Below are 13,336 nucleotides of genomic sequence, written 5' to 3'. Positions count from 1 at the left end.
AAATATGACCCTTGCCTGCAAACAGCTGTTGTTAATATAAATGTTGAGAGACAACCTTCAATCAACTTCTTAATGGTTACATTTATCCCCCAGAAGCCTAGAGTTTGGACTGGACAGGGCACAATAGGTGTGAGTACCTCAGAATGAAATGATCACGGCAGCTCCTGCAGAAACATGCACATTTGTGCAAGGTCTTATCGTGGTCACAAACTACCTAAACATTCATTGGAGTGGAATGCTTTTCTATTCACAGATGCTTCCAGCTGCTGCAGTGGTACCCTAATAGCTACTTGGGTAAAATCTAGTATTCCTTGAACTTGTGAAAAACTAACTGCAGAGGTGATGCTCTTGGGCTTCTGCTGCCATGACATCACACCTATGGGAGAGGGGATCTATTCTCTCACCCAAGCAACGAAATACATCCGCACCAGAGTGATTCATTGTTGGGCAGCTGATTGAGATGCTATCTGCAAACAGAAACTGAGGGCCACAGTGAGATTCATTGCAACAGGCAGCAGTTGCGAATTGGTTCGAGTGCAATGTGAAATCTTCCTCACAATAGCACGTATCTCTCCAAACATCTCTTGAAACTTAGAGCCTTCACCACGGCTCGGTCATGGTGAGATAATGGTTTTGGAGATGGTACACCATCAGGTTAATACTGCCTCTTCTAGGTGCTCCTTTCTGCTCTATTCTGTAGTTGCTGTGAAAGCTACTAGCCAGATCCCCTTCCTTTGGCCTCATGTTTGTGCCCCTGCCTTTCACTATCATCCAGACATGGGATGATACAATGTAAATTTTTTTCCCCCACTTTGTTCCTTCACTACAGTAAATGTAAACCTAACAATCTGCCCCATGTCCCACCTGGCTGGGGGAAGACAGGAATAATTGAAGGAGTCATAAAGATACGCCCTTCCAATTTGTAACTCAAAACCCACCCCCTACTTTAGTCTTATTTTTAAACCATTCATAGGATGCTGGTGTCACTGACTAGGCCAACATTTATTGCCCAGAAGGACGTTAAGAGTTAACCACAGTGCAAATGTAAATCAGACCAGGTAAGGGCGACAGATTTCCTTTCCTCAAGGACATTACTGAAGCAGAAGGATGTTTACGATAATCGACATTGGTTACACGATCACCACTGGGCTAGCTTTTAATTACAGATTTTTACTGAATTCAAACTTCACATTGACCTGGGGCTGTGGATTACTAACCCAGTGACATTACCATTACTCCATCACCTCCCCTTCTGGTCCAGCACAAACCTTCATTTGTGGAGTAAAACTTCTGATTTCAAAACTTAACCTGGCTGAGCTCTGCACAAGGAAAACAAACCTTTTGGAGCCATTCAGAAACTTTTACAACTTGTTAATAAAGTCATCACTGCCGATTCAATCCATTTGCAGCAATGAGAACTGCACCTATTTAATCTTCGCAGTACTTGTCAATATCCTAGCAGCTTACCATTCTATGTCTGCATGTGTGAATCATAGAATCCCTACAGTGTGGAAACAGGCCCTTTGCCCAACAAGTCCACACCGACCCTTGGAGCATCCCACCCAGACCCATCCCCCTATAACCCACTTAATCTACACATCCCTGAACACTACGGGCAATTTAGCTTAGCCAATCCACCTAACCTGCACATCTTTGGACTGTGGGAGGAAACCGGAGTACCTGGAGGAAACCCACGCAGACGCGGGGAAAACGTGCAAACTCCATACAGACAGTTGCCCGAGGGTGGAATTGAACCTGGGTCCCTGGTGCTGTGAGGCAGCAGTGCTAACCACTGAGCCACCGTGCCGCCCTATCAGACTTGACCATATTGCTTTTACCAATGAGGATGTCTTCAATCGGAAGGATGCTACCATTTTTAAAGGCTCATGGAGTCCCCCTAGTTCAGTCAAATCTGGCCTCACGGCTCAGTTCCACACTAGGTATATGCATTACCAACTGTCAGTATTCTATTTACCTTTTTATTTTAGTCAGCTACTGAAACCTCAGCTCCTCTGTCAGAAAAACGTTACTTTTGTAAACAAACTGTTTCCTAAAGTAATGTTCTGTTAAACATGTAATATGCAAATCTCTAATTGACCTTTAGCACCGTACCTGCATAATAGAGACTTTGTGATGGTTAAAAAGCACATTGGCTAGGCTTTTTGGCATCATTTTAATGACTGGGGGAATAATGAGCAGTGTAGCTCCACTACACAGTGCAACAAACATTTCAACAACAGAGGGGTCAAAGGTCAGAGGGGAAGCCATAAAAATTACATCGTCTGATGAAACCTTGAAAATAGTTCTGCAAAACAAAAAGAAACTTCAAATAGTATAAATAAAGCAAAATAACAAGTTATACATGTTCACAATTCTGAAGATATTGTCTATACTGCATTGTAAAGTAAAAAAGTCACAGTAAATGCTGTTAAAACAAAAGTTGCGATCAGGACAATGATTGATTATGTAAATTGGAAGAAAAAAAAAGCACTGGTTACTTGCAGAATAAATTATTAATGCAACAATGTGAATGTAATAGAGCTCTTGTTCCAATCTGGTCTTATGCGCCCACTTATCCAAACTATAACCTATTTTAGCTGCATCCATGATTTAATAAAGCTGTTCTAACCGAAAGAAACCTCTTGAAGTAGTAGCTTAACCAATGATATAGGCACAAGACATCAAGGCAGATGAGAAAAAGACCTTCAACCCAACAGTGCTCATCTTTCCAGATTCTCAAACCTAACATATTACGAAATCAATATTTAGCTGTACCTTAAATACACTCAATATGTTGGACTCAACCACCTTTCCTAGCAATTCATTCAACAAACTGGTCACCTACTGTATAAAGTTATGACCTGATGTTAGTCAGGATTATAAAGATAAGACTAGGACTCAGTACCCTTTAGGCCAACTCTCTTTGCAGAGCTGAAAATTTTGTTTGGGATTATTTTCTGTGTCTATTATACACATTGCAAGGTATCCTCTAATTTGGAGGCGGACAAGCCTTACTGTGCAAAAATTGTTCTGCTTGAGTCTTCCCCTTATCAATGGAGGACTGCAGGGAAAAGAAATGCTCTTTCTCCACCACACTGATCTTATGTCTAGGGTTTGGATCCATTTAAAAAATGGCAACTGGTACCGGATTCCAAGAATCCCATCCCCATTTTTTTTGAGTGGTTTCAATTGTAACTGGCACAAGGTAAGGGTGAGAGCCAGAATTACACATTCCTGGTCTGGCTGGTTCTATTGGGAGGATAGGCATTTCCAGCCCTCCAAAATTTAATGGAGTCTAGCCAACTTCACCATGACTCAAAAGCATTGTGAAACATAGCCTGCATGTATGAACCTTTTGAAAGGCAAGTTCAAAAGGTACAATCCATTTTCGTAACACCCCTTTCATTCCAATTCAATGCCAACTCATGATCCCCATCATCTCCGTGGTAGGGCACAAAATATTTTCTTCCAACAGTTCTTCTTGTCATATTTTCAAGGACTACTTTTTCAGCTCACTTGTTATTCGATGAAGTCACATTGTAACAAGATTTTCCTTGTGGTCTATGGACTCACATAAATCACAATTAAAACATTTCACCAATGTCTTCAATACCATCAAAGTTTCAAATGCGAGAGCCGCAACACACAAGAAAATAATTAATTTACTAGACAATATTAAATTGGTGCAAGACAACAGGCATAAGTTGGAAAAGATTTCTTTTAATAACTGACACTTCCACACCTTCCACAGATTTGTAAGGTCTAAACGCATTTCCTTTGCAAATACACAAATCTAGAACACTTTAACCCGCTAGTTACTGCGCTTCTCACTGTGTGGCAGATTTAAATTTAACAATTGACAGTGTTCATTACAATAGAATTCACCCCTTTTTTCCCCCGCATAGAAACTCAACATATGCAGTCTTATGCTAGAGATCCAATATTCATTTGCAACAAATTTATTATCTCAGAGACTTCATGTTTTTCTGGCTCCCATTTAGGTTTATTATTTTTAAATTCACTTGCAGGATGTGGGCATTGCTGGCTGGCCAACAGTATTGGCCGTTTCCAGTTGTCCTCAAGAACGCGGGCTTGAGCTGCTTTCTTGAAGAGTCGCAGTCCAGAACTGTATATAGACCCACAATGCTCTTAGGGAGGGAATTCCAGGATTTTGATGCAGCGACAGTGAAGGAATGGCAATATATTTCCAAGTCAGGATGTTGAGTGACTTGGAGGGGAACTTGAAAGGTGGTGATACTCCCATGAATCTGCTGCCCATGTCCTTCTAGATGGAAGTGCTCATGCGTTTAGAAGGTGCTGTCTAAGGATCTTCAGCGAATTTCTGCAGAACATCTTGCAGGTAGTACACACTGCTGCTACTGAGTGTCAGTGGTGTAGGGAACAGATATGGTGCCAATTAAGTGGGCTGCTTTGTCCTAGATGGTAGACAGAGTGCTGTTGGAGCTGCACTCGTCCAGATAAGTGGAGAGTATTCCATCGTGCTCCTAATTTGTGCCTTATACATGATGAATAGCTTTGGGGAGTCAGGTGGTTAGTTAATCGCCACAGCATTCCTAGTCTCTGACCTGCTCTTGTAGCCAGTGTTTATATGGTGAGTACAATTGAGTTTCTGGTCAACGGTAACTCCCAAGGTGTACAGTAAGGTTGGTTGTCAGGTTTAAAACTGTTCCCCTATCCTTTGTAACCGTCCTCCTTTCCTGCTGCCCCAAATTAGCTTGGCATAGTGAGCTCTCAGCCCAGCATAGTCTCAGTATGGACCTCTGGTCTTGAGGCGATTCCTTGAAGTTGCTCCTGCCATAGCTAAGCATATGAGAGACTGTAATGTTTGAATTTAAAACTAAAGACATCTGCAATGTGTAACTTTTAACTTTACTTTGTATATTTTATGCTAAACTATAATTTCTGCAATGTTTAACTTTTAAACTCGGTTTTATCTTTCTACCTTGTCAAGTTTCTGTACCTAGGTACTTATACCTAAGATGGCGCCTTGTGTAGTGACATTGTACACTTTTCGCTGTACTCCTGTACTTGTGTACACGTGATAATAAAATCAAAATAAAATTAAAATCAAAATAAAATTAAAATCAAATTACAGCTCCCAACCTTGTAGGCTGCATCTCACCCACCACCCAACTTTAATCATCATAAGGCCATTCAGCCCATCAAGTCTACTCTGCCATTCAATAAGATCATGGCTAATCATATAATGCTCAACTCCACTTGGCTGCCTTTCCCCCACATAACCCTTGATTCTCTTAAAGATTTAAAAAAATCTCAGCCTTGAATATATCCAATGACCCAGCCTCAACAGCTCTCTGCCAAAAATAATTCCAGACTCACTAACATCAGAAGAAATTTCTTCTCATCTGTGTCTTAAAATGTGTGATCCTTTATTCGGAGATTATGCCCCCTCTGATCCTAATCACTCCCACAAGGGAAACGCCTTTCGACATCCACCTTGTCAAGTCCTCTAAGAATCTTGTACGTCTTAATAAGGTCACCTCTCATTCTATATTCCAACAAGTACACGCCAATCTACTCAATACCTCAAATGATTAGCCATAAGCCAGTTCCTCCAAACTTATCAGCATAGTGAACTTTCTCCAGACTGAGTTTTGAAGAAGGGTCACTGGACCTAAAATGTTAACACTGTTTTGTCTCTACAGATGCTGCCAAACCTGCCGAGTTTCTCCAGCAATTTCAGACATGTGAATGTTTCCTCATATTTACAAACAGCTATTTTATACTATCCTGCATTCAGTTTTGACTTGCATACAAATAGACTTGCAAATATTCACAAGTACAGAATCAGTTCACAACGCATCAACTGCCCATAACCTCGTATTTCTCTACATCATTTTCCATCTATCAAGTTTATGCTCATTGTCTTAACATGTCTACATCCCTCTGCAGACACGGTCATCCTCACACTACCTTTCCCCCTTATTTTGGTGTCTTCGCAAACTTGACAACAGTACATTCATTGTCCTCATCCAAGTCATAATACATGTGAAAACTTTCAGCCTCCCTCTCGCCCACCCACCATGCATTGCTCCTTCTCCCTGCCACACCCATTCTCCAGTCTCTTTTCTCTGTCCCATCTTGGGGGCACCTTCTCCCACTCCATTCCACACGCAACCTCCTTCTTCCCCCTCCAGCCTCTTGCTGCCCAATCTCCTCCTTCCACTCCCAACATCTGCTGCACTCCTACCCATCGCACTTCTCTTGTGGACTTCTTTTCCACCCACAGCTCTCTTCAGCTCTTTCTTCCCTCAACACCACTGCAGTCTCCTACTTCCCCCCAAACCCTCTAGTGCCTCCTTTGCCCCACTAACAGTAGGCATACTTAGCCATGGCAAAAAAAAACTTGTGAAGGCTCACTGGACTTGAAATATTAACTCTGTTTCTCTCTCCACAGATTCTTCCAGACCCGAGTTTCTCCAGTAATTTCTACTGTTCATTTCAGGCAAAAGACTTCCGGTCTTGGCCTTGGCAGAAGTCTTGCTGACTGCAGGCTCTGGCAAAATGCTCCTCAGCTTTGGCAAAAGTCTTCCTTGATGATTCACTCACTTGAGTCTACAGTAGTAAGTACAGGAACACCAGCTTGTGATTTCTTAGACAATTCCTCATAATTCTGTCCATTCTACTTAAAGGCACTTTCTTTCTTTGACAGGTTTCCACCTGATTGACTTTTTCCAGATTTTTTTTTGAGGGGGGTGGTTCCAGGAACAAATTCATCTGCTGCCCCCACCTCACATATATTTTGAGAATGGCCTCCTTCTGTACTGTAACAATTCTGTGATTCTGCTCTATACCTTTTTATATTCTCCATTTAAGTCCATCCCCACACAGCCCGTCATACTATGCAAGTATTGTACACATGCAAAACAAATTCTTCCTATGGCAAAATAATGACAACAGCAAATATGGAACAGCAGGGAGAGACTAAAACATCAATGCATAAACCTTATTTTTAAAATGAAACTGCTGCTGGTACAACGCCATTAAAAAAACTCAAGTAAAACTTATGAGGCTTCAAATATTTCACACTTAATCTTGTCCAAATAATCACAGACTTTGACAAAAGAGATTGCATTTAACAATTTCTATAACTGCTTAAAAAGGCGGAAAGTCAACAATTCATTTCAGTTGTCAAAACAGAAGCCCTTATTAAACAGATTCTTGTATTAGTGTGGGTTGACAGCAAAGCCTGCAATCCTTAAAATTTAGCAATAATCAATTGCAATTAAACTTACCTGAGATGCTGTATGTTTGGAACAATACACTGATGTGGCACTCGAACAATTTTTGGAGTTCCTGTTGTACCTGATGTTTGCAATATATATGCCAGAAATCCATGCCTCTGAAAATCTGTATATTTGTGCACATGTCTCCCATCCTCTTCGGCAGCTTCTGAGCTGCCTTCTCTTAACCCTCCTATTTTACTGCAAATTACATACTCTTTGTTTTTGGGTTCTGAATCCACATTAGTCACCTGCCACTGAATCTTCACAAGTACTACATTTAGTGCTGGTAGATCATGTTGGACTTCGATATTCAACCACTTTGATAGATTATCCCTGAATTTCTGAAATAAGATTATAGTACTCATTATTTATTAGCTTATAAAAATTAGCCTCCCTAAGAATTAGAAGTCAATAATTATTACACAAATATAAGGCATGCATAGCTGCAGAAAAGCAGATACTATAACATACTAGTAAATAAATAAATCTGATGTGTCATTATCAAGAACTCTCTCCAGTTGGAATCACATTTAGAATTTGAATTTTAGTCAAAGCTGTTGATAGAAGACTTCCTGATACTGAATTAGAAAATTAAAATTATGTTTCTGTTGAAAACAAGTCTAACTGGGGTTCCTGGTATGGTCAATGGGTTAAAAGAAAGTTTCTGCCTAGCCAAATATGAATACTATTATTGTTTCAAAAACATAATTTGTGATGTCAGCATACAGAATTATGGACTGGTTACAGCATTGAAGCAGGCTGTTTGAACCATCCTATCTATGCTAGCTCTCTAAGAGCACCGCACTAAGTTTCACTCCTTTTCTTGTAGCCCTGAAAATGTTTTCCCTTTTCAAATAATGATCTAACTCTTTCAAAGACCTTGATTGATTTGATTCCTCTGGCACACTCTCAGGCAGTACAGTCCAGATATCAACAGCTCTCTGTGCTAAAAAAGTTTTTCCTCATACACTGATGCTTCCTTTACCAATTGGCTTAAATCAATATCCTCTGGCTCCTGATCCTTCAACAAGAACAGTTTCTCACTATCTAGTCTGTCCAGCCAATATCAATAGCTATTCTCTTATCAGGAACTGATTTTTCAATTGATTGATTGATCATGGGTATCATAATGTGAATCTATCCTGTGTGCTTACTGTAGAACAATCCCATTCAAGTTGTTCAAATTATAGAGTTTACTACTTTCATTTAGAATAACATTTTCACATTCATTAAAGGTTTTTCTCTCTAAAAAGAGAAAGGTTTACATTCGTACTGCCTTTCACAACCTTAAGACTTTCCAAAGTATTTCAACAGCCAACTTAACATTACATTAAGTTCCACAAAATAGATATCTCAGCAAAGTCAAAGCCCACAGAATGAAAGGAACAGTGGCAGTTAATTTCCAACTTGGCCAGATATAGGAATCAAAGGTGAACAAATACTTTTCAGACAGGAGTGGGTATATACTATGGGGTAGAGAGGCATATTGGTATAATCCAGAATGAAATGCTAATTCCATGGGGACACAGGTTCAAATCTTATCGTGGAAGTGAAATTTGAATACACTTTCTAAAATAAAAGGAATGAGATTTTAGAACCTAGCTTGGTGGTGATCATGAAACCACTGCCAATTGCCACAAAAACCCATCTGGTTCACTCATTTCCTTTTGGAAAGGAAATCTACTATTGTCAAGTGTGACTGCATGTCATGTGACTTCTACACATTGACTCCAAACCCAAAGCAATGCAGTTGACCCTTAGCTGCCCTCTGAAATGACCTAGCAAAACTTCATATACTTTAAGGGCAATTAGGGATAGGCAACAAATGCTGGCCTAGTCAGTGGCACCCCCCAACCTATAAACTAAATCGGGGTTCCCAGAGGTTAGTATTAGAAATATTGCTTATAATTTACATTAATTACATGATTTGCTTTCACAGTATAATTTCAAAGTATGTGAAATAGCAGGACGACAGTGATAGGCTGGCAGAGTCGGCTCGAAGGACCAAATGGCCTACTCCTGCTCCTATTTCAAGGTGACAGACAGGGACATCTGGTAGAATGATCAGATGTGTGATAGATGAAATTTGATGCTAAGTGGTACATTTTGGTAGGAAGAATAAGGGCAGACAATATTAAAAAAAGGTGCCATTCTAACAGAGCAGAAGTTAGCTGAAGGTACGCCGCACAATTTGTTGAAATTCCTGAGCAGATGAGAAGCATACTGGACTTTATGAATGAAAGCGTAGCATACAAAAGCAAAGAAATGACGTTGAACCTTCATAAACCAATTATTGAGCAACTGTTTAATTCTGGACCAACACTTAGGAAGGTGTGAAAGCACTGAAGAGTATAGTAAAGGATAGGATTTCACGCACTTAATTAACAATGCAAACAATACACCATTATTATAATTAAATAATTCAATTATTATATTTTAAAACTGAAACAGAGTATTACTAGACTATTAAGTTAAAATATAGGAACTCATAAAAATGTCAATGCATTTGATTTAAATGCTATTTCTTCAGATCTTTATAGCTCAGTTACTCACCTGTATCATATCTTTCTGAATAAGGATATACATCAATTTACACCTTTGAATAAAATTTGCTGACAAGTGAGGTGCATTTTCTGGATCAATTGGACAAAAGGCTGCCCCAATTTGAAGAATACTGAAAATGTACAAAAACAGTAACACTAAACATTATTGCTAAAAAGAAGAGTTATCACATTCCTGTATAATAAACAGAAGACTGAAAACAGAAATGACCTATTCTTCCTGTGATTTTGAGGTGACGGTATTGGACTGGGGTGGACAAAGTCAGAAGTCACCTGACGAAGGGGCTACACTCCAAAAGCTTGTGATTTCAAATAAACCTGTAGGACTATAACCTGGTGTCGTCGGATTTCATACTTCCTGTGATTGTTTACACACTGTTCAAATGTGGCGTTTCCTCCACATATTAAGTAATGGAAACCCATACTTAAGGTATTGAAATTGGGTTAAAAGGACAGCGACAGCTTGGAAATAAAATTGACCAAGGGACACAGAACAAAGGTTAGTGATAAATGTTTGTTAAATGATTGGGAGTTGGTATATAGTGGTGACTCCAGAAATGAGTATTGGACCTACCTAAATTTTTGGTATAAAAAGGCATAATTTTAAAATTGGCAGACGGCACAAAACTTGGACATGTTTTACAGTAAGGAATAAAGTAGCAGACGTCAGCAGGGTATATCTAGACTGCTGAAGTGGACACACACACGGCAGACCAACTTAAGTGCAGAAAACTGTGGTGATGCAATTTGTAAAGAAAATGAAGAGAACAAATATAAATTAAACAGTGCACAAAAACAGATACTGGGGTTCACAACATAAATTTTGAAGTTGGTCATGCAAGTTGATGAGGCCATTGAAAAGGCCAAGAATCATTGGCTTTACATCAACAGCCATAGTAAAGAGCAAGAAAATTACACTTAAACATAAATCATTGGATGCATTAGAGGGTCTCAGACATAAGCAATTATTGGCTTCACATTGCAGGAAAGGTGTCCAGTGCAGTGCTGAAATGGATGATCAGAACCAGGGACAGTTACTTCTGATTAAAATTTCCCTCAGCAGAGCTCTTCTCTATTCATATCAAGTTGTTTAAATGTGTAAACTTGAATTACCTTCAAGTTACTGAATTAAAGGGCAATACACAACCCTCATTTATAGAACTCATCCTCATAATTTAACATTTAAAATCTCAGTGTAATGTTGGGAAACTTGCATTGGACACTCTTTAAAGTCAGCATATTTTTCATCACGTATGGTGTGAAGACAGAACTTAGTATTGAGTCCTGATCCAGGTATGATGCAACTAAAGTACCATTTCCTTCACTTTGCATTACAAATTATAAGAATTAAAGCCAAAATAAACTTTTAATTTTATTGCAGTTTTTAATAACGTGTGTACACGGACACCTAAATATCTTTTTTTCTTCCAATACTAGTCTTTTGCTGCTTTAAAAAAAATCCATTGTTAACCGGACTAAAATCTTTAACTATTAACGTTTTAAAATTTAAAAATAGACAATCACAGGTCAAAAAAGCGTATTCTATTTGACACAATTCAGCATAAAACTCGACAGTGGCCCAATAAACGGGGACGGGAATACTATAGGAAACTGGAGTACGATTTACCCTAAAATGCAGCTGGGTAAGTTTACTGTCGGCTGGCAGTATAATCCAACCACATAACCGTGAGTAAAATCACAGTGCGAGTGGAGCACTTGTTGCAGTCTGTTTCCCAGGTCAATAACCTGGCTGTAGCTGTAAGACACGGAGACTCCTGGCGCCTCGCGCTCACTACACACCGCCGGCCGCGCGCCCTGCACCGCGGCTGCGCGCAACACCAGTTCGTCCAGGCGGCCCGGGCTCTCCTCCTCCACCGGGACCGCGCGTCCGGCCGCGGCCTCATCTTCCGCTGCTTCCAACATCACCGAATACGGCTCTGGGCCAAGAACAACACACTAACACGGTACCGCAACCTCACCATTCGTTAACGTCCGCCGCCATCACCGACGGGGACAGGTCATTCGGCATGACGTCATGACGTCAGGTCGGCCCTCAACCAGGTCCGACCCATCTTCCGCCCTTCTGCTCTCACCCCTTCTCCTCCCTCCCGCAGCAGCGATAGGGTTCCCCTTATCCTTACCTACCATCCCACCAGCATCCACATCCAGAAGATCATCAGACTCCATTTCCGCCACCTCCAGACACATATTCTCGTCCCCTCCCTTGTCCGCCTTCCGCAGGGACAGTTCCCTCTGGGACGCTGGTCCACACTTCCTTCACCCCCAACTACCCTATGGCACCTTCCCCTGTAACCGGCGAAGGTGCAACACCTGCCCATTTACCTCCTCCCTCCCCAGTATCCAAGGGCCCAAACATACCTTCCAGGTGAAGCAACACTTCACCTGCACTTCCCAGAATCTAGTCTACTGCATTCACTGCTGACAATGTGGTCTCCTCTACGTTGGGGAAAGGAAGCACAGACTTGGCAATCACTTTGCAGAACATCTACGTTCTGCTCGCAAAAAAGACCCTGAACTACCCGTTGTCTGCCACTTCAATGTACCACCCTTCTCCCTGGCCAACATCTCTGTCTCTAGCTTGCTACAGTGTTCCAGTGAAACCCAACGCAAGCTGGATGAACAACACCTCATTTTCCGCTTGGGGATCCTACAGCCGTCCGGACTCAATATTGAGTTCAATAATTTTAGGGCCTAAACTCTCTCCTGTCCCAGCCCCCACCCCACACACCAGGCTTTGTTACCACATAGCCTGCCATTCACAGCCCCTGTTGTTAGTCACTAACAGTCCCCATTAACAACTATTCACCCTCCCAGCCTGATGGTTAGCAACTCCTTTGTCTGTCCAACTGTCTTTCTCTCTCTTTGGGCTCTATCCTATTGTTTACTCCCTACCTCACCCACCTCCCTATTTTCTGCATATAAACTGACGTTTTCCCAGCCACTATCAGTTCTGAGGAAGGGTCACTGGATCCAAAACGTTAACTCTGTTTTCTCCTTCACAGATGCTGCCAGACCTGCTGAGCTTTTCCAGCAACTTTGTTTTTGTTCCTGATTTACACCATCCGCAATTGTTTTGGTTTTTATGATGTATGGTCGTTCCATCTTAAAGGACATGGCTGGCGGCGTGCACACGTGCAGCCGTTACGCGTCTTATGAACTGCTGTGGTAGCACATGATTGGAAGGTGTATGTTTCTGAAGGATTGCTGCATCAAAATTTATGATGAATTTGTATGGCAACTGTAAAACTGTTTGCACTCATGTTAATCACAATTGCAGCAAAATGAGAGCAGTAACGAGGGCTTCAGCTACACTTAACAGCAATGGTAATAACATAAAAGGGGGGAAGGGCTAACACAGTGTGGAGCTGGAGGAATACAGCAGGCTAAGCAGCATCAGAGGAACAGGAAAGTTGACGTTTTGGGTCGGGACCCTTCTTCAGAAATGGGCACCATGGAGATTCTGTCTTTATTTTTGTTGGGAGGAGG

The 13,336-nt window shown here is 41.1% G+C and overlaps 1 protein-coding gene across 2 annotated transcripts in view; it reads right to left on the bottom strand.

The window, feature by feature from the left end:
- aasdh (aminoadipate-semialdehyde dehydrogenase) overlaps nucleotides 1–11,898 on the bottom strand; it is a 38,836-nt gene extending 26,938 nt beyond the window's left edge. The window contains exons 1-4 of one of the 2 annotated variants that reach the window (XM_048598947.1): nucleotides 11,809–11,898; nucleotides 9,822–9,942; nucleotides 7,278–7,609; nucleotides 2,113–2,305 (exon numbers count right to left, since the gene is read on the bottom strand). In XM_048598947.1, coding sequence (XP_048454904.1) covers nucleotides 2,113–2,305; nucleotides 7,278–7,609; nucleotides 9,822–9,942; nucleotides 11,809–11,858 — 696 coding nt within the window. In that variant the 5' untranslated portion in view covers nucleotides 11,859–11,898. Of the gene's footprint in view, nucleotides 1–2,112; nucleotides 2,306–7,277; nucleotides 7,610–9,821; nucleotides 9,943–11,456 lie in introns of both variants that reach the window. The other variant, XM_048598940.1, reaches the window with a different exon arrangement.
- Between the last annotated feature and the right edge of the window lie 1,438 nt (nucleotides 11,899–13,336).

Source organism: Rhincodon typus, chromosome 1 (assembly GCF_021869965.1).
Source record: "Rhincodon typus isolate 14 chromosome 1, sRhiTyp1.1, whole genome shotgun sequence".
Taxonomy (NCBI): Eukaryota; Metazoa; Chordata; class Chondrichthyes; order Orectolobiformes; family Rhincodontidae; genus Rhincodon; species Rhincodon typus.
Note: the sequence above shows the minus strand (reverse complement) of the source record. Positions and strands in the feature narration are given on the sequence as shown.